The 13,588-nt window shown below is 37.8% G+C and overlaps 1 protein-coding gene across 1 annotated transcript in view; it reads right to left on the bottom strand.

The window, feature by feature from the left end:
* Positions 1 to 13,588, bottom strand: part of spg7.L (spastic paraplegia 7 (pure and complicated autosomal recessive) L homeolog) — a 27,808-nt gene extending 14,220 nt beyond the window's left edge. Inside the window, exons 1-9 of the mRNA XM_018241499.2 lie at positions 13,332 to 13,588; positions 9,284 to 9,386; positions 9,065 to 9,154; positions 7,252 to 7,493; positions 5,929 to 6,068; positions 5,276 to 5,378; positions 4,265 to 4,390; positions 2,943 to 3,105; positions 366 to 539 (exon numbers count right to left, since the gene is read on the bottom strand). Coding sequence (XP_018096988.1) covers positions 366 to 539; positions 2,943 to 3,105; positions 4,265 to 4,390; positions 5,276 to 5,378; positions 5,929 to 6,068; positions 7,252 to 7,493; positions 9,065 to 9,154; positions 9,284 to 9,386; positions 13,332 to 13,433 — 1,243 coding nt within the window. The 5' untranslated portion in view covers positions 13,434 to 13,588. The remainder of the gene's footprint in view (positions 1 to 365; positions 540 to 2,942; positions 3,106 to 4,264; positions 4,391 to 5,275; positions 5,379 to 5,928; positions 6,069 to 7,251; positions 7,494 to 9,064; positions 9,155 to 9,283; positions 9,387 to 13,331) is intronic.

The following is a 13,588-nucleotide window of genomic DNA, read 5'->3' as shown; positions in this document are numbered from 1 at the left end:
GCATAAGCACAAGACCGCATCCCCAACTGACATGACAACAAAACTGGAGCTTACATTTCTTCTGATTCAGACAGCACCAGGTCTTTAAATCAAAATCTGATGCAGAGATTACAGAATGCTCAGTTTGGGCAAAAGAAAGCCCCTTTGGAAACTGGCACTGTGGTTCTGTGAGAATAATATATTAAGCAACATGTAACACTGAAAAAAGAGCATCACATAGCAAGCAATGTTCTGTTCTTGGCTGTCTTTACTGACAGAGTGGCTACAGAAATGACAGAGGTACCTGAAATATAGTACAGAGACCACTGGTTGACAGAGCTTAAACAATTCAGCACAAGCAATTATTAGATAATTGTTTCTGTTACCGTCCATCTCCACTAACAGCTGGTTGAGCGTCTGTTCCTCTTCGGTATTGGAAAATGCTGACATATTGGTGGAACGCTTCTTACCAACTGCATCTATCTCATCAATGTAAACAATGCAGGGAGCACGGGTACGCGCTTCTTTAAAAAGGCTCCGGACACGGGCAGCACCAAGACCTAAAGTCACAGAAAGGAACGTAAGTTAGACATCAATAAACACAAAGTTCTAGTAGAATGAATGGAAGCCATTCTGCTTTGCCAATTCAATGATTCAGTGTATTAAACTGCATACAGCACTTCAACCTGGCTATGTCCAGCTTTAGAAAGTGTAATTTCTGCAAGAAGGCAGTGCCAGAAAAAAATACAGGTTACCACAACCAGGTCACAGATTGTTGACTCTAGTTACTAATGAAATTAGTCAATATACTGGGTATTTGTGCTAACAATCCACATCCCTGTAAAATGTGTAACAATGTAAGTAAGCATCATGATTCCTTTTGGTTTCCTCCAGCACAGAGCAAGCTTAATTAACTTTGTTTAAAATTAGAAAAGACAACACTGCATTATAAATAAAATGGCACTGAATGTCTTCTCAGAAAGTTGAAACCTGCAATAACAAACAGCTTAATGAGAAATTGCACAATTTTCATTTCCTAAAAATCCGTAACAACACCTTTGCTAAAAAAAGAGCTCAGTAAATCGAAACTGAAAAGGCATATGCTTTTTATTTTAATATTTTCCTGTTTTTGTGGAATTGTAACGCACTAATTAGAAATTGGATTTTTTTTTTACTTAATGTCCTAACACCACCCCACTCCTCCATCCCATCCCATATACAGAGTTTGAGAATGTGCCCTGTTAAGTAGAAATGTGCTGTCCTTTAAAGCAGACCTCAGAGAACTTGCATGGTTTGCTACTTTTATTGAATATTTATACTGCCCATGACTTTCTGCAACCTGCAGTGTGCCAATGACTTAATAGCAGGCCCTGACAATCTGTATTTTGTGGCAAATGCCACAGGTGGCTGCTGAAAGATGACACTTCAAAGTGAAAAGCCATCTTTTCAATCTACTGCCCATGTGAACTCAGTCCAAGGCTCAAGAGAAGAACAAAACACCTATTAGAAGTACATTGGGGCAGATCAGGAGCACCAGTCAGGGGACTCAGGTAGGAGATTATAATCACTGCAGGTGCCTAACATTTGGCACCCCCCTAGTGAATATACTTTTCCTTATAATTACAGGGCTGTGCCAAATAAACTTACAAATAAAGTTCTGGATTGAACATCTATGGTACAATAAAAATTGTCTACATTTAACTATTCTAAGCAGTCCCTTAATGGAATTGTCCAGTGTAAAAATAAAAACTGGGTAAATAGATAGGCTGTGCAAAATAAAAATGTTTCTAATATAGTTAGTTAGCCAAATAGGTAATGTAAAAAGACTGGAGTGACTGGATGTCTAACATAACAGAACATAGCCCAACTTCCTGCTTTTCAACTCTCTTGGTTTCCACTGACTGGTTATCCTGGTTACCAGGCAGTAACCAATCAGTGACTTGAAGGGGGCCACATGTGTCATATCTGTTGCTTTTGAATCTGCGCTGCATGCTGATCAATTGCAAACTCATTGAATAGATATGTACCATGTGGCCCCCCTTCAAGTCGCTGACTAGCTCAGAGTTAGAGAGCTGAAAAGCAGGAAGTCACTCAAGCCTTTATACATTACATTTTTGGCTAACTAACTATATTAGAAATTTTTTTTATTTTGCACAGCCTATCTATTTACACAGTTTTTATTTTCAAGCTGAACTATTCCTTTAAGCACTCATGCATGTGCATACAGGTTTCTCAGAATTTTGTAGGATGTGTTTGCTTTTCAGTATTTCTCTTTTCCTTTCTGCAATCCACTGCAGGGTTACATCATTTCATTTGGCATAGAGCTAAAACTGAAAATGGTTTCTGCCCTCCTTCTCCTTAATACAATAGAATAACTGGCAATGTTCTCCATATAAGTGCAGTTTGAAATTCATATTTGATGCCTACCCTTTTTATTTTCTATAATGATTCTGCTGGTTGTAAGGCCTTATGACCACTGGTGATTTTTATGTGAGCCAGTCATACTGAAATCTGGCTCCAATTCATTTATGTTGTATTAGCATTATAAAGCTGAACCGAACATGAGATTTGCTGCAACTATTTTGGCATATCTCTATAACTTTGTCAAATTTGACAGATGTGACCAACAAAGCACAGTTTTTTTATCTACTGATCCAGCTTTTGAATAAGTTTACAACAATTGACAGGGGCAGTATCCCATAGGTTTCAGGTGCAAAACTTCCTTTATGGAGGATCCCAATGTTAACGTTGTTGAAAAAGGAAATGTAACAAGGATAAAATGGACATCATATAATATATTTGGATGGACAATCATGAGTGAGTGTGTCTAAGATAACAAAGCAAATGTGGAATAATTGAGGTGATTACAATACCAGTGACTGCATGCATAACAGTATTCCTTTCCATCAAAACGAATTATCTTTTCTTCAGAGGATAAGACTTTTTTTTTTTTTAAATCTTACCGCCTATAACCTCCACAAACTCTGAGCCAGCCATTGCTAGGAAAGGAACCTGGGCTTCTGTGGCTACAGCCTTTGCCAACAAGGTTTTTCCACATCCAGGTGGGCCAAGAAGTAAGGCTCCTTTAGGCACCTTTGCTCCGAGCTGCAGGTACCGATCTGGGCTCTACAACAGGAAAAACAGTGGATATAGTTGCCCTAGGAACAACAAGGCTAATAAAACATGATTGTTACTACAGCCATATAAACAGATTTACTGTAGCTATGGAGAGAAGTATTGTGCATTTGGCAACAAAGCTGAAAGGGTGTAGTGATATAGCTTATTTTCGTATAAAAGAGTTGTATACATGTAACCTAGTAATTTATAAACGTGCATCTGGCCTGGGACTATTATTATTTACTGTATATAGGACCATCATCTCCTGCAGAGCTTTACAAAATAAGGGTATACAAATACACAACAAAACAGTTTGCCATATACAGACAACAATTACACCAGGACAGAAGCACATTAAGAACTGCATATTTTTAGGAGACAAGGTGAGGTCCCTGCTTGTGGGAGCTTAGGCCTGTTGACTTTATATGGTGTCAGCATACTGTAGTCAGGTATTGGAGTAAAAGTCATAAGTCCCATAAAATAAACATTTACTGAGGTATGTGGCACAGCAAGATAACATAATGAATACAGGGAGAGCCCTATATAAGTTTTTTTATGGCCCATTAAACAAAGAAACATGACCATGCTACACTACAGGGGATGTAGCCAAATTACCCCTTTAAGTGAGGGACTTGGATAGATTTTTAACCAATATTTCTCTGTCTCATATAGTAACAAAGCATAAGGACCACTAGCACTTAATGCAGAGGTGCCACAAGGTCTGTTGTTATTCTCCCTATACACTCCTTATAGGAGATCTCATCCGTTCATTTGGCTGTAAATAGCATCTATATGCTGAAGATATCCAAATATATTTATCAACTGCTTAATTAACAGATGAAAAAGCTCTAATCTCTAATTGCCTCAGAGCAATTTCCAGCTTGATTAATCAATGTCACCTCAAACTGAAACTAACAAAAAACGCTTATAAACCCTATATTATTTTTATATACAAACCTGATACATGTTATATGTACATATCGTTATTTAATGAATAGGAGACTGGCATACTACTGGCTCTGCTGGGGTAAAATTAAATATTTTCCAGCAACTAAAACAGTGGCCATTATTCCAAGAAAATACTTTGAACTAAATTCTTTTTCAGACATGCGATTACCACTGTTTGTGAAAATACAGATGCCTTTATCATTATGCCAGCGTTGCTAACCTTCAAATAATCGACAAATTCTTTCACTTCCAGCTTTGCTTCATGCATTCCAGCAACATCCTTGAAACTAATTCCTTTACCAGATTTCCCATCCACAATGGTGAAGCGAGCCATCTTTAGCTGGTTCTGAGAACAAAGGAAAGCATCTCATTAAATGTTACAGCTATGTAATAGTTAAAATTACTTAATTCTTTCTGGATTACACCACAATGCTATTTTCTAAAAACAAAATACATTTATGGCTTTGAAAGGGATTCATTTTAGGTACATTTTGTTTAATGAGAGTATGTCATCAGTAGACTTGCACTGAATACTGGACCACAATCATTGAAAAGTGCAGTTAAAAATGTTTTATTTAGTGAAAAAAATCCACTTTCCATGCCTTATGAAGGCACATACTTATGGCTCGCGGTTCAGTTTTCAGTATGCATTAAGACAAAATGGGCTTAATCTTCTAATTTGTGAGTCCACACTGTATTATACCGGTTTATTTAAGAATGAGACTACGGTATATTATCAGCACTATGTTTATTATAAAAGATAGTCATTATTGGCCATCCAGACTGAGATTCAAAATAGGCCTTGGCATGTCAAGTACACAGATGTCCAAACAGCAGGCCCAATAAATAGTATCTAAGGCAACTTATAGCAGCCCCTTTGTTATTTCCAGAATCTGCAGAATGCCATTCTAGATCTGACTATTGGATGCTAGAGTTTGCTGTTAAGAGAGGGACATTGAATAGCTGTGTTTTCATTTTTAAAATATGGATTTTTTATGCAAGTGTCTGAGCCTATGGTTGACTCCTCAGTCATTTATTTGTGTTTAAACTAAGGATTATTCAAAAGTGAAACGCTTATTAAGTTTATCACTATTCAGAATTTTTCACTTTAAAGGTTTTTGGTTTTTTTTCACATTTTGTTACTGCTAGTGACACGCTATGTGGTTTGTACATTTGTTCATCACTGAGCAAACCATAGTAGATTATGAGGTTTCCATAAAATGCAACTCACAAAGGCACTGAAAGCTCCTTCTCGTCCTGCCATTCCCGCCAATCGGAAAATGTACCACAGGATAGCCACTCCCACTGCTGCCATGCCCAAAGCATAGAGAGCACTGCAAAATAAAGAGCAAATCCAGTACAATACTTATAAATACATTAAAAAAGATGATGTATTAACAAAAGTACAAATAATCATAATATTAGTTGTACGGGTGTTTTGTGTAATTTTGATAAACAGAATTGCAAACAGTGTCAACAATTAAATATCAGCTACTTACAAGTGGCCAATCACAAACAAAGTAGAAAATAGGGCCAAGCAGCAGTCCAAGACATCACTGTGAACGCTCACTGTGACTGGACACATAAGTAATGCAGTAAAATAAGAGGACATGGCAGAGGTTTATCACCACCAGGGATCAAACTAAGGGGAGGCACATTCTATTTCACCATTTTATGGTAGCTCCTACTTTAAAACATAGGTAGATGAACATTTAACATAAAAGAAGAACCTATCCATTTTATATTTGCATTATCATAATATGTATTTAGAGCTACTTGCTGAAATCTCAATATTGGAAACAAGCACTAATGCATAAAAGTCCTTAATGTTGTTCCACCAGCCTGCTGTACATTTTTTACATCTAAAAGATGCTAGTTTCTTACTTTCCAAAAAAGCCAGTGCGTTTATAAGAGACTGGGATACGGTCCTTTACATCAATCTTCAGCTCCTCCTCTGCAGCTCGCAGCTTCTCCTCAAACTTATCTATATTGGCCACTTGCATTCTGTACATCAAGGCAAGGCGCTAATCATGGGAGAGGAATGCTGTAGTTAATGTCAGTATTAAATTACTTAATGCCAGATTAACACTAAGGGGCAGATTTATTAAGGATTGAATAGTAAATTCGAATTCTCAATTTTTTTTTTGTCAAAATCCACACATTCGAAGTTTAATCCCCCAATTCGAATGTAAATTTGAATGAGATTAATCACAACTCATGGAAACAGTTCTATTTCGAATATTCACCACCTTAAACCTGCCAAATTAATTTACTTTTTATTTGGCAGAGGTCCATTGACCCATTTAAATATGTTAATAGCCTTCCTGACATTCAAGTCTTTTTCGAAGAAAATGCGATTAGAGTTTCATTCATATTCGATTTGAATACAAAACTAATTTTGGATCGTTCCCATTCGATTGAATTTTAGATGTTCAATTTTTTTTCATAAATAACCTACCATTCGAGTATTTGGAGTTACTTAGCAACTACCAAATTTCAGTTTATAATTATAAACCTGAGGTGGGGGTGTAGACTGAGATTGAGAGGCCAATAACAAATCTCCAGAAACGCAGTCATCTTTATTGTGTGGTATTGGTCTCTCATTCGAGTACATCCGAACTTATAGTAAAAAAAATTTACATAAATTCTAATTTGACATTTGATAAATAACTAAGTAGTTAGTAGCACTAAAATAAAAATGTCTGAATCCAAGAGCCTTATTCTTGAATATTTATATTATCGTTTTCTAATGTGCAATGGAAGGTCAAAAGGAGAATTAATTAGCCCATGGGTGACAAAACTGGCCTTGCAATAAGCCTTGTGTTATTGCAAGACTGAATGAGTCCCAAAAAAAAGAAAACTTTGCCGTCTCCCTCTCCAATATAAATCAATTATTTGCAAAATGTTATGTTTGTAATTAACACTAACACATTTGCTTGTAAAGTGCCCTCTAACTTGCATGCCCGAAGTGTAATATTTTCCACCTGTATAATCATTTTATTTACTATACATGATATGGGATGATAAAAAAAAAAATAAAACCACTGCATTGAACAACGCTGGTGACCAGTTAGTTAATGTCATACTACAATAGTGGGCTATTCAGGAACATGATGCAACTTTCACCTGGTAACCGGAACCCATAGCAACCAACTGGTAATCTTTTTTTGTGGAATGAAGGCAGAATAATACTAAACTAAAACTCACAGGCCGTCCCAACACCACAGCCCCAGGATACAGGTAGATCTCCACTATGTCACTCTCTGGCACAACTTGAACACGCATCACTTCACCCTTGGCCAGCATTTCATTCACAAAGTCATTCCATGAGATGTTACCACCGCTGCTGCTCAAGGAATTCAGTAGACTCATTATCACAGCAATGATAAAAAGAGTTCTAAGACGTTCTCTGTACATCTGATCCTCCCGTTCTCGTCTTTTCTTCTCCTCTGGTTTATAAAGATTTTTAAATGGTAAAACCAAAATTGCACAGCATACAAAGACGCCAAACAGACGTGTAAACAAGAGAAGAAACATTATCAGTGATATTGCTTATAGCAACCAATCAGATCTTTGCTTTTGCTAACTGTTGAACTGTTAACTGAGAAATGCTGACTCTGAGGTTTGTTAGAATGAGGACAGTCAAAGCGTGCACTAAAAAAATTATAAACATACAGACTATTTTTCCACATTCAAAAATGCAGAGCTCAATGATTTCGCAGTGCACTGTACCTACATAAGGTACACACATGGGAACAGATCTCAGGTTGCTATTGTTTCTTTATTTTCTTGCTTCGGACACAGGTACAGGCCTGGACTGACAATCTGTGGATTCTGGCAAATGCCAGAGGGGCTGCTATAAGCTGCCATAGACAGTAACTATTAAGTGGGCTCTTTGAGCCTCTGTGTACTTTAAATGCCAAGGCTTTTTTGACTCATAGGGTAACTACATGAATGCTGCAGCAACAATGTGTTCACCATTTTAGATAAAAACAGACACTTTAAAGGGGAACTCCACCCAAACTCAAGCTTAACTCCACCCAAAAACTTTTTGTAAAGTAATTCCAAGATAATTGCAAGCAACTTTGCAATATAAATCAATTAATAAATATGCAGCCTTTTCATGATTTTTTGAAACAGTTACCTAAGGCTATGATCACACAGGCTGAAGGCACCAGCTGTTCTCAGCCTGCGTATTTTTGCAGAGGCTAAATACCCAAAAGGAGGGATCTCCGGGCTGACTCTGGGGTGTGTGTGTGTGTAGGTTGATTGGATTCAGATCAATGGAGCAGGGGCAGGGAGCAGGCCCACTTTTCTCAGCCTGCAAAAATATGCAGGCTGAGAATAGCTGTAGCCTTTAGGCTGTGTGCCCATGGCCTAGGCCTAGCCCCCCGTTCTCCTGCTGATCAGCTTTCAGCCAGCATCCTCCAAATTCCCTGCCCATTTCATTAAGGAAAAATGTGCAATGCATTGTGGGCAATGTAGTCCCTGAATGTCTTCTGTAAACTATGAAGTTGTTACAATTTGTATTCTGCCAGGATTTCAAACGGTGCAGAAAAAGAACTGTTTTGCAGCTGCATATAAATGTTATTTATTCATAATTTTTAAAGGAACAAATTACTGTGATATATATATTAGGGGGTTCTGTGTTGTGAGGGGCTCTTTAACAAATTTTGGTTTGGAAGTTAGAGTTCCCCTTTAAAGCAATTTAATCAAAGAGTAAAAAGGGGAACACCACAGCTCTCTATTTACTTGTACAGGATTCTAAGGGATATATATTTATTTTTTAGTTTTCTGTTTTCACCCTCTAAAAAATATGACCCCAAAAATCCCATACCTTTGAAGAGAGAGATTTGTAAAATGTTCCTCTGATAAACTATGGCAAGCTTTGTTTTGATAAATATGCCCCTTTTGCTTTGTGGGCTGCATTAAAATGCACCAGAACATTGTATCCTAAGTTAAAAACAAAATACTTGCCTTAATATACCATATCTAATGCACCTGACTACATATGCTCTACCTTCATCCTCCTGTGGGGTCTTCCCTTTGGAACCTTCATCCTGATTTTCTTTATTTCTTCTACCTGAAGTACTGAAATAATTTATTCCACCTGCAAATTAGAAATAATAAAAATGAAGTAAGACTACAGTGTGCAAACATGATATCTGTAGCGGGAAAAACTGAACAATCAGAATCATGTTACAGAAACAGAAACTATGACATAATAATGAATAATAACCTAAAAGCCTCCAAGTCCTCAAGGGGTCTTGAATGAGATGTCGTTTTATTAAATACCCTCTCATTCCATGACTTCCTGGGGTAAGATTCCGACACAGTAAATTCTAAAAGAGAAAAAAAAAGTACTTTAGAGACATGTAATCAGGATATATACAGTAAGTAACTGCAAAGAGAGAGATATTTTTCAAGGAAAAAAAGAATTTCATAAAGCAAAGGGTACTTTCAGCTAAGTGGTAGGGGGATTTTCCTTTCAGCAACAGAGAGTTCTACATATCAATTGTAACTTAAAGGAGTTATTCACCTTCCAACAATCAGTTCAGTTGGTTTCAGAAAGTTCACTAGAAATAATGACTTTTTTCAATAACTTCTATTTGTGACTGTTTTTCAAATATTGAAGTGTAAAGTTTCTTTTTGCACCTTCTTCAGCTCTGGGAGGGGGGTCGCCAACTCTGTAACTGCACTAAATTTATACATTGGGTCAGCAATCCCCAACCAGTAGCTCGTGAGCAACATGTTGCTCTCCAACCCATTGGATGTTGCTCTCAGTGTCCTCAAACCAGGTGCATATTTTTGAATTCCTGGCTTGGAGGCAAGTTTGGGTTGTATAAAAACCAGGTACACTGCCCAACAGAGTCTCAGTGTAGTTTGAAAATCAACATAGGGGCTACCAAATGTCCAATCACAGTACTTATTTGGCATCCCAAAGAACATTTTTCATGCTAGTGTTGCTCCTCAACTCCTTTTACTTCTGAATGTTGCTCACAGGTTCAAAAGGTTGGGGATCCCTGGGGGATCATTTCTTATCTTTGGTCCTACTGTGCTGTTTCATTAAAGGCAGCCGTTAGAATAGATACAATAGTTGCTAATATTCCACAGATGATGCTAAAAAATTTTACCAAATTTTAACAATTCAGAATATGCACTTGGATTAATTACAGAGTGGCCAGAATGAAAAACCAGAGGCAAACTACAAAAACTAAAAGATGGGAAGAGATTGAAAAAAAGGTCTTCATTTCTGATGAATAACATGTAAACAACTGAACTGAAAAAAAGTGTTTGGAAGGTGAACAGCCCCATTAAAATAGACCAGGCATCCATAGGGGTTATCTACAGGTTTTTACAACAGCCACTCTGGCATTTGTCAGAATCTACAGATTGCCAGTCCAGTACCTGCCTGTCGATCAAACAAACAAATATAATAAAGGTAGCCATCATTAGCCAACTAACAACTAATATTAGCCAATTAACAGAGCTGTCTTTAACATAGTTAAATTGGGTTGAAAAAGACCAAAGTTCATCCGCTTCAAATGAAACCCAGCATCCATACATACACACACTGACCCCTCCATACCCTCACATAAATGATATATACCCATATCTATACTAATTATATATTTTAGTATCACACTAGCCTTTGATATTATGTCTGTCCAAGAAATCATCCAAGCCATTCTTAAAGGCATTAACTGAATCAGCCATCACAACATCACCAGGCAGTTCATTCCACAACCTCACTGTCCTCACTGTGAAGAACCCCCTACTCCGCTTCAAATGAAAGTTCTTTTCCTCTAGTCTGAAGGGGTGGCCTCTGGTACGTTGATCCACTTTATGGGTAAAAAGGTCCCCTGCTATTTGTCTATAATGTCCTCTAATGTACTTGTAAAGTGTAATCATGTCCCCTCGCAATCACCTTTTTTCCAGAGTAAACAACCCCAACCTTGACAGTCTACCCTCATAGTTTAAGGGGCAGATTCACTAACTTCGAGTGAAGGATTCGAATAAAAAAAAATTCGAATTTCGAAGTATTTTTTGGGTACTTCGACCATCGAATTGGTTAAATTCGTTCGAATTCGAACGAAATCGAACGATTCGAACGAAAAATCGTTCGACTATTCGACCATTCGATAGTCAAAGTACTTTCCCTTTAAAAAAAACTTCGACCCCCTACTTCGGCAGATAAAACCTACCGAAGTCAATGTTAGCCTATGGGGAAGGTCCCCATAGGCTTGCTAAACTTTTTTTGATCGAAGGATTTTCCTTCGATCGTTGGATTAAAATCCTTCGAATCGTTCGATTCGAAGGATTTAATCGTTCGATCGAAAAATCCTTCGATCGAACGAACGTTTAGCGCTAAATCCTTCGACTTCGATATTCGAAGTCGAAGGATTTCAATTCGAGGGTCGAATTTCGAAGTATTTTTTACTTCGAAATTCGACCCTTAGTGAATCTGCCCCTAAATCTTCCATCCCTCTAACCAGTTTAGTTGCACGTCTCTGCACTCTATTCAGCTCATTTATAGCCCTCTTAAGGATTGGAATTCAAAACTACACTGCATTCTACAGGAGAAGCCTTACCAGGGACCTAAAAAGAGGCATAATTATGTTTTCATCCCGTAAATTTATGCCCTTTTTTATGCAAGACCATACAGGTAAGGCACATGTTCTCCAGGATGCTAGGGACTTGAGGTTTTCCGGATAACAGATCTTTCTGTAATTTGGATCTTCATAAACCCAATAGGCTTGTTTTCCTCCAATAAGGATGAATAAGTTTGGATGAAGTACAAAGTACTGTTTTATTACAGGGAAAAGGGAAATCATTTTTAGAAATTTTGATTATTTGGATAAAATAGTGTCTATGGGAGATGGCTGTCCCGCAATTCGAGCCTTCTGGATAATAAGTTTCCGGATAATGGATCCCATACCTGTATTATTTTTTTTTTTTTTGCTTTAGTAGCCATATAATGACACTGCCTGGAATTAGACAACTTATCTACAAAAAAACCCACGATCCTTCTCAATTAAGGATACCCCAACACACTGCCATTTAGTGTATAACTAACACATTCATATTATTTCTGCCAAAGTGCCTATCCTTGCATTTATCAACACTGAACCTGATTTTTTTGCTTCCAAACTTCTTATTTTACAGTTAGAGCTGTAATATTTCTGGTCCTGCCAGGAGCAGCACACAAACCATCGCAAAATTGTGGTAAAAGGGTAATATTTAGTTAAATATATATTCCAGTTTCTTTAATATATCACATCATGTTGTTTAAATATTCATCTTTGTTTTGTAAAGTTTCCTCTAAATCTGAAACATCCAACCTGTGGCTTCCCAGATGTGGCTGGGGAAACTATAGCAGGAAATTGTAGTTCAACAGTAGATATGAGGCAACATGATGGATACTTTTTATAGGATCCCCAGCCATTACTCAATTATCAATAATACTTTACGTCATTTTACGCTAAAGCTGAACAAACATTTAAGACGACGATCACTCTAGTGATTTATTTTTTTTATTGTGGGCATGTATGGCATAAACATATATACCCTGGGGGTCACAGTTCTAGATGACGGACTTGTGACAAATTCACCCCTAGGGGTATATTTATTAAAAAGTTAAGTTAGAGATGGCCACAGTCCGCTAGAGTGAAATTCCACCACTTTCCATTCATTTCTATGGGATTTGGAAAGGCGTATTTATCAAAGGACGAACTTTCACCCATTGATAAATCCTCTTTTAAAAATCCCATAGAAATAAATGGAGAGTGGTGGAATTTCACTGTGGTGATCTCTAACTTCGCTCTTTGATAAATATAACCCAAATGTCTGCAACAGGAAGTGATCTGACACAATTCTACACCTTTATTTCACTGCTACTTTCCCTTATAAGAGTTGATGCTGCTAAAAACTGCTAAAAACATGATAGTAGCAATGATGAGTACTGGGAACTACAATGCTACTAATGAACATTAGGATACCTCAGTCCTTCATGCCAGTAAAGTACAAAGCTGTCATTACAGTATTTACTAGCATATTTTGGTGTTCGGCCCTGTCTATACAGAGGAAATAATGACAAAAGGGAATTGACTAGTCTGATAGTATTTATTAAAAACATAAATCCTATGCAGTACTTTGTGTGTAACTGAACAACAAATCCCAGCATGCCCTATTGCCCATGATGTTAAAAGAACAAGCGAAAAAATGTAACAAAGTCATTGTCAAAGACGTTTAGGTGCCCGTGCGCTCGCTGCTTTGCCGCACACTACCTGAAGTATCCGGGACTCGCTGCACTCTGCACGGGGAACCTTCCGCCAACATCCCGCAGACCCGAGCCGAAGACCCCGTAGAGCGAGCAGCAAAAGGCCCATTTTACTGTACAGCAGGGCCACTGACCGAAAGGCAAGGCCTCGCGGTGCGACCTGCGCGCTTCCACCTATCAACCAGGCCGACGCTCAAGAAGTCCCAAAAACAACGCCACGCCCACCCTAGTTCTGCTCCACCTCCGGCCTCTGTTTGTTGGCGC

The sequence above is a fragment of the Xenopus laevis genome, chromosome 4L, assembly GCF_017654675.1.
Source record: "Xenopus laevis strain J_2021 chromosome 4L, Xenopus_laevis_v10.1, whole genome shotgun sequence".
Taxonomy (NCBI): Eukaryota; Metazoa; Chordata; class Amphibia; order Anura; family Pipidae; genus Xenopus; species Xenopus laevis.
This window is presented reverse-complemented; position numbering and strand designations above follow the sequence as displayed.